General features: G+C 52.7%; 1 protein-coding gene across 1 annotated transcript in view; it reads left to right on the plus strand.

Annotated features, from left to right (window-relative positions):
• PIK3R4 (phosphoinositide-3-kinase regulatory subunit 4) overlaps nucleotides 1–19102 on the plus strand; it is a gene marked incomplete at its 3' end in the record, with an annotated part of 103134 nt that overhangs the window by 250 nt on the left and 83782 nt on the right. The window contains exon 2 of the mRNA XM_078768997.1: nucleotides 2100–2489. Coding sequence (XP_078625123.1) covers nucleotides 2119–2489 — 371 coding nt within the window. The remainder of the gene's footprint in view (nucleotides 1–2099; nucleotides 2490–19102) is intronic.

The raw sequence follows: 19102 nt of genomic DNA on the forward strand, positions 1-19102 counted from the left end.
GAGTGAAAAATGCTTTACCCATGCATACACACCTGTAAAGTGTAATCGTCCATCCCAAATGCTTCTTCTTTATTAACGGCGCATGATTGGTTCGTTGGCGTTTTGTGAACATTTTTCATTACCCAGGAGAAAATACCTGCATTCTAAGCTGGGTCAATTGTACATTAGGTGGAACCAATTATTGTTAAAGTCCTCGCCTGTGGCAGATGCATGTCATGGAGCATGTCCGTTCGGTGGGACATCTCCAAAGATTGTCGAATAGGTATAGAACTAGAAGGTAGGAATCTCGGGTCTTATCCGAAGAACGTTTATATTTGAAGGAATTGGAATCGAATGAGGAGTTGCAGGTTGGCATTTGCAGTCAGAAGGTGTATATTCGATGGTGACTCAGTTCATAAGGAACACCATTGCACATGATGTCCCCAATATAAATGATCTTCTCTCCCAGTTCACTACAATGGTATTGACACCTTGAAGCATTGCTGAACACCCCCACAGTCCTCACCACCCTTCCCCACCCCACCCAATCACAACACTCTCCCAGCCATCCCCCACACCCCTCCCCCCACCCCATCACAACCTATCCCACCCTCCTCCATCACCGCCCTTCCCTCCCCTCCATCACAACACTCTGCCACCCCCCATCACACCCTCTCCCATCCTCCCCCATCACCATCCTCCCCACCACCCATTACCACTCTCCCCACTCCCCCATCACCAGCCTCTCCACCCTCCCCACCCCCCATCACCAGCCTCTCCACCCTCTCCACCCTCCCCACCCCCCATCACCACCCACTCCACCACCCATAGCCATCCTCTCAACCCCCATCACCACCCTCTCCTACCACCAAACCCTTCACTACCCTCTCCTACCCCCAAACTCATCACCATCCTGCCTCACCCCACACCCATCGCCACCCTCCCTCACCCCACACCCATCGCCACCCTCCCTCACCCCACACCCATCGCCACCCTCCCTCACCCCACACCCATCACCACCCTCCCCATCCCCCATCACCACCCTCCCCATCCCCCATCACCACCCTCCCCATCCCCCATCACCACCGTCTCCACCCCCCCATAACCCCCCTCTCCACCCCCCACCCCAATCACCACCCTACCCCCAAACCCATCACCATCCTCTCCACTCCCCCAACCCATCACCACCCTCTCCTACCACAAACGCATCACCATCCTCTCCTACCCCGAAACCCATCACCACCCTCTCCTACCCCCAAACCCATCACCACCCTCTCCTACCCCCAAACCCATCACCATCCTCTCCTACGCCCAAACCCATCACCACCCTCTCCTACGCCCAAACCCATCACCACCCTCTCCTACGCCCAAACCCATCACCACCCTCTCCTACGCCCAAACCCATCACCACCCTCTCCTACCCCCAAACCCATCACCATCCTCTCCTACGCCCAAACCCATCACCACCCTCTCCTACGCCAAAACCCATCACCACCCTCTCCTACGCCAAAACCCATCACCACCCTCTCCTACCCCCAAACCCATCACCATCCTCTCCTACCCCCAAACCCATCACCATCCTCTCCTACCCCCAAACCCATCACCACCCTCTCCTACGCCCAAACCCATCACCACCCTCTCCTACGCCCAAACCCATCACCACCCTCTCCTACGCCCAAACCCATCACCACCCTCTCCTACCCCCAAACCCATCACCACCCTCTCCTACCCCCAAACCCATCACCACCCTCTCCTACCCCCAAACCCATCACCACCCTCTCCTACGCCCAAACCCATCACCACCCTCTCCTACCCCCAAACCCATCACCACCCTCTCCTACGCCCAAACCCATCACCACCCTCTCCTACCCCCAAACCCATCACCACCCTCTCCTACGCCCAAACCCATCACCACCCTCTCCTACGCCCAAACCCATCACCACCCTCTCCTACCCCCAAACCCATCACCACCCTCTCCTACCCCCAAACCCATCACCACCCTCTCCTACCCCCAAACCCATCACCACCCTTCTGCCTAGCGCACCTTGCCCCTTGCCTTCTACACAGTACTGTGATTGCTTTTCATGGCATGGTGTAAATTCACTTTCTCTTGCTTGCAGGGAGAAAGAAGCAGAAAATATGGGCAACCAGCTGGCTGGCATCGCACCATCACAGATCTTGTCCGTGGAAAGTTATTTCTCTGATATTACTGAGTATGTATATGACAAAAGCCTTGGGAGTACCCGCTTTTTCAAGGTGGCTCGAGCACGCCATTGTGAGGGGCCAGCCGTTGTCAAAGTATTTGCCATTCACGACCCATCCCTTCCTCTACGTTCACACCGTGACACAATCGATGATCAACGGCGCCGCCTTGCTGCTTGTCCAAATTGCTTGTCCTTCCAGCGTACCACGCTCAGTGACAAGGCGGGCTTACTTTTCAGGCAGTTTATCCATGAAAACTTGTACGATCGCATCAGCACTCGCCCATTCCTCATTGGTATTGAGAAAAGGTTTGTGCTGAGTTCTTTTTTGTAATTTTTCTTTCTCATGTTATTTTGCTAGGTCAGCTTTTTCAACACTGACATCAACATTTGTTTATTCAGCTAAATTCCCCTTAAGTTAGAGCCAGTGTGGTTATTGCCAATGCCAGCTAAGGTGGACGGAGGTTATGTTTTCACCTCTGTCTGTCTGTCTGTCTGTCTGTTTGTCTGTGAGCAGGATATCTCAAGTTGGTGACGTATTCCACCAAATTTGGTGGACAGGTTGGGTGTGTGACAAGGACGAATCGATTAGATTTTGGTGAAGATTCGGATGTATAATTTTTTTGAAGTGTTTCGTCACCTTTGCGTGATGCGGCTAAAAACAACACATAGCACAACAACAACAAACAACATGCATTTTAAAGGCCATTTTCCCTGCTAGAGCGGGGGTTAGCCTTGCGGTCCCCATGACAATCTTCTCCATTTTGCCCTATTTTCTGCATCTCTCCTTGTTAACCCCCTTACCCGCATTTCTTCTTCCACCATCTTTAGCCAAGTCTTTCTCGGTCTTCCCCGTCTTCTACTTCCTTCTACATTCATTTCCATCACTCTTCTCAACCAGTCACTTTCATCCTTCCTCAACACATGACCAAACCATCTCAACCTGTTCCTCTTCACAGCATCAATCACAGGCTCTATTCCCATCATCTTTCGCAATTCATCATTTGTCTTCCTCTCTCTCAACGATACTCCGCACATCCGTCGAACCATTCGCATTTCCACCCTTTCCAACCTTCGTTGCTGCTCTACGTTCTTTACCCATGTCTCGCTCCCATAAATCATAACACTTCTCACACATGCAGCATACACCTTTTCCTTCAGCTTCAACGACACTCCCCTCATCATCAGCACGCCACTCAATTCCCGAAACTTCTTCCATGCACATCTCACTCGAGCAACCGTTGCCGAGTCTGATCCACCTTCTCCATTGAGCATGTCTCCGAGGTAGCAAAATGTTTTCACACCTTCCAGCTTCACGCCGTCTCCAAGATCCAACTCAACATTTCCTCCATCTGCAGCTCCCTCTGTGCACACCTTACATTTGAATGTAGCTGCCACACTGGTTAATGACCCTCTCAGACCACTACATTTTTGATGAACCCACTCAGCGCACATTGTACACTGAATGGAGTTCACTCCGACACCCTTCCTACACACAGCACAGGGCCACTTCCCAGTTCTTTCCACCTCACCACATGCTTTACCACTTGCCATCACCTTCGTCTTTCCGATATTCACCTTCAGACCTTTTGTCTCCATACATTCCTTCCACGTGTTCATCTTTTCCTTCAGTCCATCCAAACTTTCCGCAATCAACACCAGATCATCTGCATACAACAACTCCCATGGTAAACCCTCCTTTACGTTCTGAGCCAGCACCTCCATCACAGCTACAAATAGTAGTGGACTTAGTACCGACCCCTGATGCACTCCCACCTTCACCTCAAACTCAACACTGTTCCCGTCCTTCGTCCTTACAGCTGTGCGCGCTCTTTTGTACATTGCCATCGCTACTCTGATCAACCATTCCTCCACTCCTAACTTCCTCAATGCCCATGTCAATACTTTGCGTGGAACCCGATCGAATGCTTTCTCCAGATCAACAAAGCCAAGAAACAACTTCTTCCTCTTCTCCATGTACTTCTCCTGCAACTGCCTCACAATGAAAAGCGCGTCTGTCGTTCCTCTTCCTGGCAGGAATCCAAACTGCATTTCGTCGATCTTCACTTTCTTCCTTATCCTCCTCTCCAACACCCTTTCCAATACCTTCATTCCATGCTCCAATAACTTCATCGCTCGGTACGAGCCACACTCCAGAGGGTCACCTTTCCCCTTGTATAGAGGGACGAGGGTACTCAGTTCCCAATCCACTGGAATGCGTCCTTCTTTCACCACCAGATTACAGATCTCTGGCATTCTCTTCACACCCCAACTTCCTGCTGCCTTTAACATATCTCCCACAACTCCCGTCGGCCCTCCCGCTTTTCTTCCCTTCATTGCTTTTATCGCTTCCTCAACTTCCTTCTCAGTTATCTTCTCTGCCGGTCCTAAAACTGGGTTACTCTCTATGTTGCCATCCCATTCATTCTCTGTATTCAACAGCATTTCCATATATCTTTTCCATCTTCCTTTAATTCCATCTGGGTCGAAAACGATTTGCCCCACTTCATCCTTCAAGCAACTCACCCCCATCACATCACACCTCTCTTTCGCTATCTGCTTTGCAATCCTGAATACTGCTTTCTGACCCTCTTCCGAATCCAAGCGTTCTCCGAACATTTTCCTACATGCCTCCTGCGCCTTTGCTACCTCTTTCTTTGCAGCCTTCCTGGCTGCCTTATAACTTTCATGCTCTGCTGTTTCTGCGCCCATACCCTTCACCTTCTGCCACTCCTTTAACTTCTTCCTCTTCTCGTCAATCCTCTTTTCAACTTCATCATCCCACCACCATGTTTCCGAGTGCCTCGGTGGTCCTTTTGTCCATCCACATACCTCACCAACGGCTCCCAACAGACTAGCTTTCATTGACATCCAACCACTTTCAAGCTCAACCACATCCTCGACCCTACTCAGCCTCTCTTTTAATGCCTCCCTTACTGACACCTCTTTCAACCTCCACACCTTCATTATCGTTTGGTACTTCACCCGCCGAGCTCTCCTCGCACCTTTCACCCTTACGTCGCAGACAACCAAGTGGTGCTGTGAAACAGCCTCCTCCCCCGGGATCACCTTTGTGTCCCGGAGGTGCCCCCGATCTCGCCTACGCACCATCAGGTAGTCAACGGTTGTCGTCGACCCACCTGACGTGTATGTAACAAGCTTATTATCCTCTTTCAGGAACTGAGTATTACAAATCAACAAATCAGCTCCATCAGCAAACTCCAAAATCCTTTCACCTTCTCCATTTCTCACACCATATCCGTAACCCCCATGAACTCCATCAAAACCATCCATACTCCTTCCCACATGTCCATTTAGGTCTCATCCTACCACAACAACTTCCTCATCTTTCACGTTTTCCATCAGCTTCTCTATCGCACATCAAAACTTGTCCTTCTCTTCATCGCTTCGACCAACCTGCGGAGCATATCCCGAGATGACGTTCACCAAGAGCTTTCCAATCATCATTTTCACCATCATCAACCTATCACTCACTCTAGTCACACTCACCACACTGTCTACAAACTCCTCAGAAAACAGGACACCAACACCATTGACGCCCTCCGGGCACCCTTGCCACACAAACTTGTATTTCTGTCCCTGCCTACCCTTCACCATTCTCACACCACTTCCCTTCCATCTCGTCTCTTGCACACAACATATGTCCACTCTTCTTCTGACCAATACTTCCACCACTTCTCCTGATCTCCCTGTCATTGTCCCTACATTCCATGTCCCAAACCTCAGAAACCGATCTCCACTTCGGGCTGTACCCTGCCCACGGCCACATGTAGTTGTAATTGTCATGGTTCTCTTTTTGAGGCAATGTATTTATGGCCGGATGCCCTTCCTGACGCCAACCCTCTTAGTCGCCTATTACGACACGCAGGGATACGGCGTACCTATTCTTATCCAGGGTATACACTGGGAAACATTCAAAACATGGAAATTCTGGGGGGTGGGGGGGGGGGGGGTGGCGTCAGCATCACGGCTGCGGTTTAAACATATTTAAATAAATATTTAAACAAAACCATGAAAAACAATCTGGGAAAAGTCTCTAAGTGAGAACGTGGATTTGAGAAAGCAGGAGCAGAGGTGAAAGAAAAACGAGATATAGGGCCAGGGGGCGGGGCACACGTCGAGACGAGGAGGCCGCACGAGACACCAGGCCGCACGAGGCACGAACAAAGAAACGACTAATTACACACAAATTTGCAACAACTACAAAACCAAAACCAAATAGAAACACACAATAACACATACACAACAAAATACGCAGCGGAAATTTGACAAAGAAACGAACGGGAAAACACTCAAACTTTGATGCCGTGGAGAGATCGAAGCAAGCCCCGTCGCTCGAGGGACCGGAAGCTCATTCTAAAAAAAACAAAAAAAAAAACAACACATTGCACGATATCTCAAAAAGTTGTGAACGGATTAAGTCGTGTGCATGCGTGTGTGTGTGTTCTCGATTGTTATCTCCATAATTTGGGTTTCAGAAGGTGGAACGGAGTCCTTCCAAGACTCTAAGTATCGAGGACTACTTTGATGAAGAATTGCGATTCGTGGGTTAAGTTGTGAAGTTTTGTGCTTCTCGTCGTTTTGTTCCAAGGGCTCTTTTCAGGATCGTCACTGAGCCCCGACCAGCCTCAAACTGTAGTTAATTTGTGGTAATTTTCCAAGGGATGGTTTGTAGGATCATTGCGAGGTTCTTCTTTATCATTCCCATTGCTCCAATTATCACTGGTGTAATTCCGGTGCTCTTCAGCTTCCAGGATCTTTTCACTTCATTCTTGAGGCCTTGATATTTAATCATTTTCTTGATTTCTGCATTTTTAGACCAAAATCACTGGGTACTGAAACCTCAATTAGCAATGCCTTCTTTTCCTTTTTGTATCTGAGTATGTCCGGGCGCAGCGCGTTGTTTTCTATGTTCATGCTGGATGGGATCATCATGTCATACATGAGTATTGTGTCCTTGTTTTCAACGATTGCTTTTGGTTAATGTTTCCATGGCTTTTGTGGAACTGGGATATTGAAATTTCTGCAGTTGTCAGTGGATTGCTCTACATACACTGCATGACCGAAAGTTATGTGGACACCCAAACATCGAACATTTCATTCCAAAATCATGGACAGTAATATGGAGTTGGTCCCCCCCTTTGCTGCTATAACATCCTCCACTCTTTCCAAGGGAAGGCTTTCCACTGGATGTTGGAACATTGCTGCGGAGATTTGCTTCCATTCAGCCACAAGAGCATTAGTGAGGCTGGGCACTTATGTTGGGCGATTAGGCCTGGCTCGCAGTCGGCGTTCAAATTCATCCCAAAGGTGTTCGATGGGGTTGAGGTCAGGGCTCTGTGCAGGCCAGTCAAGTTCTTCCACACCGATCTTGACCAACCATTTCTGCGTGGACCTCACATTGTGCACGGGGGCCACTGTCATGCTGAACCAGGAAAGGGCCTTCACCAAACTGTTGCCACAAAGTTGGAAGCACACAATCGTCTAGAATGTCATTGTATGCTGTAGCGTTAAGATTTCCCTTCACTGGAACTAAGGGGCCGAGCCCGAACCATGAAAAACAGCCCCAGACCATTATTCCTCCTCCACCAAACTTTACAGTTTGCACTATGCATTCGGGCAGGTAGCGTTCTTCTGGCATCCACCAAACCCAGATTCGTCCATCAGACTGCCAGATGGTGAAGCGTGATTCATCACTCCAGAGAACACCTTTCCACTGCTCCCGAGTCCAATGGTGGTGAGCTTTACACCATTCCAGATGATGTTTGGCATTGTGCATGGCATGGTGATCATGGAACTAGGTAGTGAGTGTTGCAACTGAGGACAGACGATTTTTACGCGCAACAGCCGCTACACGCTTCAGCACTCGCGGTCCCGTCCTGTGAGCTTGTGTGGCCTACCACTTCGCGGTTGAGCTGTTGTTGCTCCTAGACATTTCCACTTCATAATAACAGCTCCTAGACATCCTGTACTGTCTTTCCCTCACGGTCCCCCTGTACTGTCTTTCCCTCGCGGGCCCCCTGTACTGTCTTTCCCTCGCGGTCCCCCTGTGCTGTGTTCCTGGATGTCTTTTTGTTGAATGTGTTTTAATGAATGTTTCCCCCTGTACTGTCTTTCCCTCGCGGTCCCCCTGTACTGTCTTTCCCTCGCGGTCCCCCTGTACTGTCTTTCCCTCGCGGTCCCCCTGTACTGTCTCCCTCACGGTCCCCCTGTGCTGTCTTTCCCTTGCGGTCCCCCTGTGCTGTCTTTCCCTCGCGGCCCCTCTGTACTGTCTTTCCCTCGCGGTCCCCCTGTACTGTCTTTCCCTCGCGGTCCCCCTGTACTGTCTTTCCCTCGCGGTCCCCCTGTACTGTGTTCCTGGATGTCTTTTTGTTGAATGTGTTTTAATGAATGTTTCCCCCTGTACTGTCTTTCCCTCGCGGTCCCCCTGTACTGTCTTTCCCTCGTGGTCCCCCTGTACTGTGTTCCTGGATGTCTTTTTGTTGAATGTGTTTTAATGAATGTTTCCCCCTGTGCTGTCTTTCCCTCGCGGTTGTCAGCTCTTTCACGAGCCTCAATTCAGTATAAAAACAAAACAAATAAAAAACAAATAAAAAAAAACAGCACTTACAGTTGACCGGGGCAGCTCCAGCAGGGCGGAAATTTGATGAACTGACTTGTTGGAAAGTTGGCATCCTATGATGGTGCCATGTTGAAAGTCACTGAGCTCTTCAGTATGGGCCATTCTACTGCAAAAGTTTGTCTTTGGAGATTGTCTTTCAAAAGTCTAAGTCCTGTTTCGCTTTGGTTTGAGGTGGGACAGAGATCGAGAGTATGTCTGTGTACATGTGTAGGGGAGGGAGGGGAGGAGGAGGGGGAGTACACATCTGTGGGTTTTGAATGGGGAGGGAGAGGAATAGGGCAAGAGTGAAGGTGTGTCTGTCTGTGTGTGTGTGTATGTTTGTGTGTGTGCGTTCGCATGATAATGTAAAGCGCCATGAGGGTAGTTTACTCTGCTTGATGGGGCTATATAAGACTCCTTTATTATTATTATTATTATTATTATTGCATGACTGTGTGCTTGATTATGAACTCAACATCAAAAGAAACTTATCAAATCTTTAGAAGGATACTCATTGAAATCCTCCATGCAAAAATGAAAAATATTTTAACACAGGTAAAGTTCAGCTATCTTTACTAAACACATGTCAATGAACAAGAAGTTGCCCCAATCACAAAAAAGCAGGAACATCACGGGTGGTGCAACAAATGTCGCAGCACTGCAACACAACGGCACGCACCTGAATACAGTCAAAGAAAATGACACAGGAATGGACACAACACTCTTAACAGTCAAGGACAGAATGACAGCAGTCCTCAATATTGTGTGTGTCCTCCCTGAGCTGTGATGCAGGCTGTACACCTCTGACGCATGCTCTGTACCAGGCGCTTGATGCAGTCCTGGGGAAGTGTGTCCCACTCCTCCTGCAAGCCTTGAATGAGAATTTGCCGATTGACAGCCATTGATCTCCTCCATGCAAGACGTCGACCAAGCTCATCCCATAAATGCTCAATGGGATTGAGGTCAGGGGAATAAGGCATCCAAGGCATCACTTCAACAGCCTGTTCCTGGAGGAAGTTGGTGGTAGGGCGAGCAGCATGGGGTCGAGCGTTGTCCTGCTGGAAAACTGCAATGTCAGGATGAGCCTGGAGAAATGGCAGCAGATGAGGTCTCAAAACTTCATTGACATAACGCTGACTAGTGACTCTTTTATATCATGTTGAAGGAACTCCGTTTCCGTTTTCCGTGAATTCCGTTTCCGGTCTTGCTGGCGACGGTTCGTTTTTTCGCAGGTCTCCACGCTCTCCATCGAAATCGAAGTTAAGGCATTGTTCCAATTTGTATTTTCGTTATAACTGTATTTCTTTTATGGTGTATGTACGTATATTGTCCCGTCAAAGATTTTCGGTGCAAATCTTTCATACCTGTATTGAAAATCGCGTTAATTCGTGTCGTCTCGAGGCCCTGTACAGTGTACACTGTACAACCTTGAGGCTTTGTTTTTCTCTCAGCGCCTGTCGTTTGTGATCCAATAACTTTCGTTCTCTGTTTTCGCAGTCTTTCCACCCCAAAGCCTACTTCCTTATGTAAATCTCAACTCAAAAAAAAAAAAAAAAAAGACATTGCCTTCTCTGTGCTCATTCGTTTATTCTTTCTTATTCGTTCGTTCGTTCTTCGACCACGTGTTTCTCCCCCATTTCCCCAGATAGATTGTCAAATTTCAATTCGTTATTTTATCGTCCATGTGATATTGTTTGATTATAGTTAGTTTTGGTTTGAATTTCCTGTAACTCGTATTTAATTAATCGTGTTCTGCTCCTCGTGTGTGGCCTTGTACTGTAGTTGTACCCCCGTCGGTGTTTTGTTAACTTAAGTGTGTTTTGCTTGGCTCTTGGTTTTTTCCCTTCTACCCCGAACATAATACTGTCTAACGTTCTAAATCCCCACCCCCCCCCCCAAAAAAAAAAAAAAACCAAAAACATTTATTTTATTTTCTCCACGTGTACTGTTGTCTCATCCTGTATTTTCTGTCCAGGTGTGCTGTTCGCCCCACCCCCATTATCTCCTTGCCATCCACCGTTTGCCCTGTTCACGTGACTCATGGTGGTCCCTCTCGGCTCTCCCCCCGTTGGTATTTTTGTGCATATAAGATTGTTCATAGTTCTGTTTAAATATTTTTAAATATGTTTAACCTTTCCCCTTCTGTTTTTTATTCAGTGGTATATTACAACACGCTGTTTTTCTTCCTATTTAAAAGGCTTTTCTCAATTTCCTCTCCAACTCATTCCACTTCAAAAAAAAGAAATTCAATATCTTAGACGTCTCCCTCACTACATGGTCTAAATTCACATTCATTCCATCCCTCCTCCATCATCCTGAACCGGATTGCTAACTTGAAAATCACAACAAACCCAATTTGTTATCAATGTTCGTCTTTCATTAATCATCCACTTTCTAAACTCCCCTCTTGCCCCTCCCATCCAAATCCCCCCCCTTGCACCTACACTCCGAAACTTCCCCCTTGCCCCTCCACTCTTAAACTCCCCCCTTGCCCCTCCACTCCTGAACTCCCCCCTTGCCCTTCCCCTCCTAAACTTCCCCTTTGCCCCTCCACTCCTGATCTCCCCCCTTGCCCCTCCACTCCTGATCTCCCCCCTTTCCCCTTCCCTCCAAAACTCCCCCCTTGCCCCTCCCCTCCTAAACTCCCCCCTCACTCCTGCCCTTCAAAACTCCCCCCCAATCCCTCCCATTCAATTCTCCCCCCATACCATTCCTCTCCAATTCTCTCTCCTCCCCCCTCCTCCTCCAAGCTGCCTCCTCCCCACTTCGTCTCCCTTCTATCTCATACCTCCACCCCCCCAAACCTTCTACTTTCCTCTGCCCCCCCTCAAACAACCCCTCACTGTGCCGCATCCCTTCACCAGCAAACCTTTCATCCTCCTCATCCTTCCCTTTCTTGGAACTCTTCTGCAACATCTGAAACACTATCAACTGCTCTCCCTACCTCCCCCTCTCATCCTTCATCTTACCCTACTCCTCCCCTCCCCTGTCCTGTACCCGATGCTCCCCCTCTCTCTTCATTAACGGTATGGACCTCAAACATCCGGGGCCTTCGCTCAAACCTGACTGATCTCTCCATACAGGTTGCTTCTGACAATCCAGACTTGATCTGCTTAACAGAGACTTTCCTCCTTCAAGATGTCTCTGATTCCTTAATATCTCTTCCTGGTTACTCCCTCCTCCGGTATGATAGACCTGAGCCTCGGCCTGGTGGTGGGGTGGCTATCTTTGTCAAAAACTCTCTTCCTCACTCTCCTTGCACTGCTCTCTTTCCTCCTCACCCGCAGGAGTACCTCTGGTTACGGCTTCCTCACCGCTCCCACCTTTTGTTCATATGTGTTCTGTACCGTCCCCCAAACAGTGATGACTCCATCTACATTTCAATGTCTGACAACATGGACCAACTTCTATCCACTCATCCCAACTCTCTCTTCCTCATATGTGGTGACTTCAACTGTCATCATGCCACCTGGTTGGGTGTGGGTTCCTCTCTCACTAGTCATGGCACCTCAGCAAAGGACTTCTGTGACTCACTGGGATTGACACAATCTGTCAATTTCCCGACCCGGATCTCAGCCAATGGAGTATCTTCTCTTCTAGACTTGGTTATGACAAACTTCCCTGCTAATGTCTGCTGCTCTTCTTTTGCTCCAATCGGTTCTTCTGATCATGTGCTTGTCAAAGTGGACATCTCTCTGGCCATTCTCAGAGAGCCTCCTCAGCGTCGACGAGTCTGGCATTTCACTCAGGCCGACTGGGACGGTCTTCAAGCAGCCATCAATCGTCTGGATTGGTCTCCCATCTCCACTGCCTCTGACATCAATTCTTCCTGGGAATTCTTCCAAAGCAAACTGATCTCTCTCATGCACAGATTTATCCCATCTCGCCTTCAATTGTCTTACCCTTCCTCCCGTCCATGGTACACTGAATCTTGTGGTGAGGCAGTTGCCCTGAAACAACTTGCCTTTGCCTCTTGGAAGGCAAATCCAACTGAAGGAAATCTCAGTTCCTTCCACCAAGCTCGGAACAAGTGTGTGTCTACCCTCAGGAGTGCCAGGAAGCACTATCTCTCCTCACTCAAGAATGAACTCTCAAACCTGTCTCCTTCCTCCAAATCCTGGTGGCGTCTGGTCAAATCCGTTTCTGGTGTTTGTTCCCCCTCCATCCCCTCCCTTACCTCAAATGGCCACACAGTTGACATCGCACGTGACAAAGCCGAATGCCTCAACTCTGTGTTCGCCTCGAAATCCTTAGTCCCAAACCCATCTCTCTCTGTTCCCACCTTTCCCAGTCGAACCCAACTGCTCCTGGACTCTGTGTCCTTCTCTCCTGACAAGGTGGAGGAGTTTTTGTCAAACCTCGACTCTGATTCTGCAACTGGACCAGACGGCATCAGCCCACGGGTCTTAAAATCCTGCTCTGCCGCTCTATCTCACCCTCTCTCTGTTCTTTTCACCCTATCTTTTGCTCAAGGTCATCTGCCAGCATCCTGGAAATCAGCTAACATTACCGCTTTACACAAAAAAGGTGCAAAAACAGATCCTTGCAACTACAGACCAATCAGCCTGCTCCCAATTATCAGCAAAGTCATGGAATCCATCATTGCTTCGGATATGAAATCTTTCCTCTTCTCCAATGGCTTGACCTCTGATCATCAATTTGGTTTCAGACCAGGTCACTCTACTCTGGACATGCTGCTTCTGCTGTCTCAACAATGCATGGAGGTCCTCAATGCCAAACAGGAAATCAGAGCTGTCTCCCTTGACATATCAAGGGCCTTTGATACGGTCTGGCACCCAGCTCTGCTCACCAAACTCTCCTCCTATGGTATCCATGGAAATCTCCATGCATGGCTTGCGGACTTCCTCTCTGGTCGTAGTCAACGTGTGGCCCTGAATGGATTTCTCTCATCTCCCCTTCCTGTTCAGGCTGGAGTTCCCCAAGGAAGTGTGCTGGGCCCTGTGCTTTTTCTGGTCTTTATCAATGATCTCTCTGACTCTCTGGAAAATCCTCTCTATCTCTTTGCTGATGACTCCACTCTCTGCCGCTCCATTCCTCTTCCCTCGGATCGGCAGTCTGCAGCCTCCTCACTCTCTGAAGACCTGGACAAAATCACAGACTGGTCAAACAAGTGGAACATGTCTTTCAATCCTGCCAAATCTCACTCTCTTACTATGTCTCTCCGAAAAGATCGACTGGACAACCCTCCCATCTACTTTCTCAACAATCCTCTCCAAGAAGTTCTGTCACTCAAGCTTTTGGGTCTCACTATCTGCCATGATCTTTCTTGGGAAAACCACATTTCCAAGCTGGCCTCCAAAGCCAGTCGCCGACTGGGCATCCTCCGTCGTGCAAAGTCCTTCCTCGGCACACCTGAGCTCCTCACCACTTACAAGGCTTTCATCCGCAGCTCAATGGAATACTGTTCTCCCCTATGGGCTGGTGCTCCTGCCTCACACCTGGCTCGGCTTCACGCTGTTGAATCCAAAGCTTTCAAAATCATTGGAATCTCCCGCGATGAAGCTATCTCTGAGGGCCTTTCACTCACTCACCGCAGGCAGGTAGGTGGTCTTTCTGTCTTCTACCGACTCCTCTCCGGCCTTCCTCCCCCAGCTCTCTCTGTGCTCTGTCCCCCAAATATTCCTACAGGTCGCACAAGATCTGCCAGCAACCCTCTGATGGTTAAACTGCCGAAATCTCGGCTCTCTGCTCACCTTCACTCTTTCATTCCTCTTTTCTCCCGCCTGTGCAACAAACTCCCACACTCCCTTCAATCCCTCTCCTCCCTCCAGGTCTTTAAAACAGCTGTTCACCACCATCTCTTATCTTCCCCCATCCATAACCTTGATCTTTTCTACCCCCACTAATTCACCCCAGATCCACCTTGTTTGAAATTCCAACTTATTTCCTGGAAATCCTGGCAGTGTCCATATGTTTATACCTCTCCCACCCCCCCCCCCTTCACATGCCTCCCTCCCTTCACATGCCTCCCCCCCTTCACATGCCTCCCCCCCAAAGCCCTCTCCCTCCCACAGATCTCTCGATGTCTCCATGTCTCTCGGTCCCTGCTCTCAAATGTTGTGTTTGTGTCCTTCCCCCTCTCTCCCCATCTTGTCTACCGCTCCCGATGTTATTTGTTTTATGTGTCTGTTTGTCTTTCTGTGTGATTAATGTTCGCTCTTTCACGAGCCTCGATCTTGTATACAAAAAAAAAAAAAAAAAAAAAAAAAAAAACTGCGCTCCAACGCGAGTCGAAAGAATTGACGCGACCAAAGACGGAATTCGTCCGAGTTGCTTTATTGAAACAAAACAGCTCAGGTATTCTGACAAGCCCGTTTATCGGGCAGCAATATATCTACACATTTATGTCGGGAAGTTTGCCCGGCAAAAGCTATACCGGGCATGCCCGGGTGTCAAGGGCGAGCCTTGGAAAGGCGAGTCTGGACCTGCCCGGGCGTGTTTGGCTGCGGCCTGGCAAGTCGAGGCTGGGCGTGCCCGGGCGCTCTGGACGAGCCCTGGAAAGGCGATAGCGGGCATGCCCGGACGCTCTGGGCGAGCCCTGGAAAGGCGATAGCGGGCATGCCCGGACGCTCTGGGCGAGCCCTGGAAAGGCGAGAGCGGGCATGCCCGGGAAAGACGAGACCGGGCGTGCCCGGGAGGTTCGGGCGTGCCCGGGAACAGTGAGTCCGGGCATGCCCGGGAGAGGCGCGTCTGGCCGTGTTCTGGCCGGTGCAAGGCGATTGTGTGCATCCAGCGGTAACCGTTACACACGCCCCTCCAGAATCGACCTGCACCGGCAGGGTCAATTTAAGGGGGGTCCGGATGACCCGGCCGAAGCGACCCCTGGAGGGTCGTGGGGAGGGGTCCGACGTGGTGGTGGGTGGTCGAGCGGGGGGAACTGTGGACGGGGGGCGGCTTCGCCGCGGAGGAAGGGCCAACCGTGGTGGTCGGTCGACGTCCATGTGCGCCGGTTTGAGGCGGTCCACAGAAATCCGGTCCGGCCGGCTGCCGAAGTCGACGATGAAAGACTTGTAGCCCCGTCGCAGGACCCGGAAGGGCCCGTCGTATGGCGGCCGGAGTGGCCCCCGGTGCGCGTCATGACGCACAAAGACGTACTCCGCTGTGCGAAGCGCCGGGGGGACGTAGGACTGGGGGCCACCGTGGCGGGACGTCGGCACGGGGGCAAATCGTCGGGCGGCCTCCTGGAGGTCCGAGCGCTGGCGAGCGGCGGACCAGGGACTGATAGCGTCGGGCACGAATTCGCCCGGGACGCGGAGCGGCTGGCCGTAGACGAGCTCGGCGGCGGACGCCTGGAGGTCTTCCTTGGGGGCCGTGCGAAGGCCCAAAAGGACCCACGGCAGCCGGTCGGCCCAACCGTCGTCCTGAAGGCCGGCCATGAGTGCGGCCTTCATGGAGCGGTGAAACCGCTCGCACAACCCGTTGGCTTGGGGGTGGTAGGCCGTGGTGCGGTGCAGCGTGACCCCCAACGAACGGGCGACTGCAAGCTCAGACGTGAACTGTGGGCCGCGGTCGGACGAGATGTACGCTGGTGCGCCGAAGCGCGCGACCCAGGTGGCGATGAACGCCTGCGCCACGTCGGCGGTGGTGGTGGAGGCGAGGGGCACGGCCTCCGGCCACCTGGTGGTCCTGTCCACCATGGTGAGCAGGTGGGTGAACCCCCGCGAGGGGGGCAGGGGACCCACCAGGTCCACGTGGACGTGGTCGAAACGCCGTTCAGGCACGGCGAAAGGTGCCAGCGGGGCCTGGGTGTGGCGGTGGACCTTGACCCGCTGGCAGGCCGTGCAGGCATTGGCCAAGTCGCGGATGTTTCGTCGAAGGCCGTGCCAGAAGAAACGCGCCGACACCAGCTTCTGAGAAGCTTTCCGGCCCGGGTGAGAAAGGCCGTGGATGGAGGCGAAGATGCGGCGCTGCCAGGAAACGGGCACGATGGGGCGAGGCTGGCCCTGGGAGACGTCGCAGAGCAGGACGGTGCCCGCGAAGGGAATGTCGGCCAGGCGGAGGCCCGTGTCCGCCGCACGGAGTGCCTGCACCGAGGTGTCGGTGGTCTGGTCAGCCGCCATGAGCGCGAAGTCCACGCCGAGGTGGACCGCGTTCGCGCTGGCCCGAGAAAGACAGTCGGCCACGGCGTTGTCTTTGCCGGCGACGTGCCGGATGTCCGTGGTGAACTCCGACACAGCGGAGAGGTGGCGCTGCTGGCGGGCCGACCACGGCTCCATGACCTTAGCCATTGCGTAGACCAACGGCTTGTGGTCGACGAAAGCCGTGAACGGGCGGCCCTCCAGGAGGTGTCGGAAATGGCGAACGGCCAGGAATAGCCCGAGCAGCTCGCGGTCGAACGTGCTGTAGTTTAACTCGTTCGGCCGGAGTTGCCGGCTGAAAAAAGCGAGTGGCTGCCAAACCCCGTCCACCCATTGCTCATGGACGGCGCCCACCGCGTAGTTGGAGGCGTCCGTAGTGAGGGCGATGGGCGCGTTGAGCACCGGGTGAGCCAGCAGCGTTGCGTCGGCGAGGGCCCGTTTGGCGCTGGCGAAGGCCGCGTCCATGGCCGCGGACCAAACAATGTCATGCTTGGCCGGCTTGCCCCAGAGGGCCTCGTAAAGGGGCCGCATGAGCTGAGCAGCGCGGGGCACGAATCGGTGATAAAAATTCACCATGCCGAGGAACTCTTGGAGGGCCTTGATGGAACGGGGACGCGGGAACGTGGTGATGGCCTCGACCTTGGTCGGCAGCGGCACGGCCCCGGTCTTGGTGATGCGGTGGCCCAAAAAGTCAACGGTCGTCGCGCCGAAGTGGCATTTGACCGGGTTGACAATTGAGCCGTGCTCGCTGAGGCGACCGAACAGTGTTCGGAGGTGGAGGAGGTGCTCGGCGCGGGACGTGCTGGCGACGAGGATATCGTCCAGATAGACGAAAAGAAACGGCAGGTCGCGCAGCACGACGTCCATCAAGCGCTGGAACGCCTGGGCCGCGTTCTTGAGGCCAAACGGCATCCGCAAAAATTCGAACAGGCCGAACGGCGTGATGACGGCCGTCTTCGGGACGTCGGCCGCCCGGACAGGTACCTGGTGGTAGCCCCGTATCAGGTCAATTTTCGAAAAGATGACCCGTCCCGTCAAACGGGCGGAAAAGTCCTGAATATGCGGGATCGGGTACCTGTCGGGGGTGGTAGCGTCGTTGAGACGGCGGTAGTCGCCACACAGGCGCCATCCACCCCCCGGCTTTGGCACGATGTGCAGTGGCGAGGCCCACGCGCTATCGGAGCGCCGTACGATGCCGAGGTGCTCCAACGCGTCGAACTCGGCCTTCGCCACGGCGAGCTTGGCCGGGTCGAGGCGGCGGGCCCTGGCGTAGACCGGCGGGCCCGTAGTGGGTATGTGGTGCTCGATTCCGTGCCGCACCGCGACGGCCGAAAACGTCGGCCGCGTGAGGGCCGGGAATTCCGCGAGCAGGCGAGCGAACTCGTTCGCTGCCGGGAGGGCGCACGCCAGTTCGGTCGGCGCGGAGCTGCTCATCGTGCACGCCAGGGAGCTGAAGGTCTCGGCGTTGACAAGGCGACGACGTTTGACGTCGACCAGTAGCCCGTGCGCGCAGAGGAAGTCGGCGCCCAGCAAAGCCATGGGGACGCAGGCGGTCACAAAAGTCCATTGAAAACGCTGGCTGCCGAAGCAGAGGGTGACGACGCGTGGGCCGAAAGTGCGTATGGCCGAGCCATTAGCAGCGACCAAAGAGGGGCCGCAAACGGCGTCCCGCCTGTCCTGCTCGGAGGCGGGTATGACGCTCAGTTGGGCGCCGGTGTCACATAGGAAACGCTGCCCAGACGCTTTGTCCCGAATAAACAGCAAGTTGCCCGAGTGGCCGGCGCTCATGGCTGGGAATGAACGCCGGCCCGGCCGTTTCCCGACCTGCCGAAAGTGCACGGGGGCCGGCACGTCCGAGCCTTTTGTCCGAACCTGGCGTGGTAATAACACCACGCCCGGTCAGGTGGAGGCCCCGGCCGTCGTGTCGGAAGCGGGCGGTGCGGCGTGGCGGCCGCTAGTTGCACCGGCAGTTCGGCCTCCAACCGCGCAGGGGGCTCGGGTGTCGTGGGCGTCGCCTCAGACGGCGGCGGGCTCCAGGTAACCGCGCCGATGTGCTGGCCCGCCGAGGAGATTTTATCGGCTTCCCTGGCGAGGGCGCGGGAATCCGTGATCAACGTGCCAGCCAGGGCGAGGCGTACCGGGTGAGGCAGCTGGCGAAGGAACAGCTCGCGGAACAGAAAATCCGGAGAGTGCTCACCGAG

The sequence above is a fragment of the Myxine glutinosa genome, unplaced genomic scaffold (genome assembly GCF_964187855.1).
Source record: "Myxine glutinosa unplaced genomic scaffold, kmMyxGlut1.1 SCAFFOLD_849, whole genome shotgun sequence".
NCBI lineage: Eukaryota > Metazoa > Chordata > Myxini > Myxiniformes > Myxinidae > Myxine > Myxine glutinosa.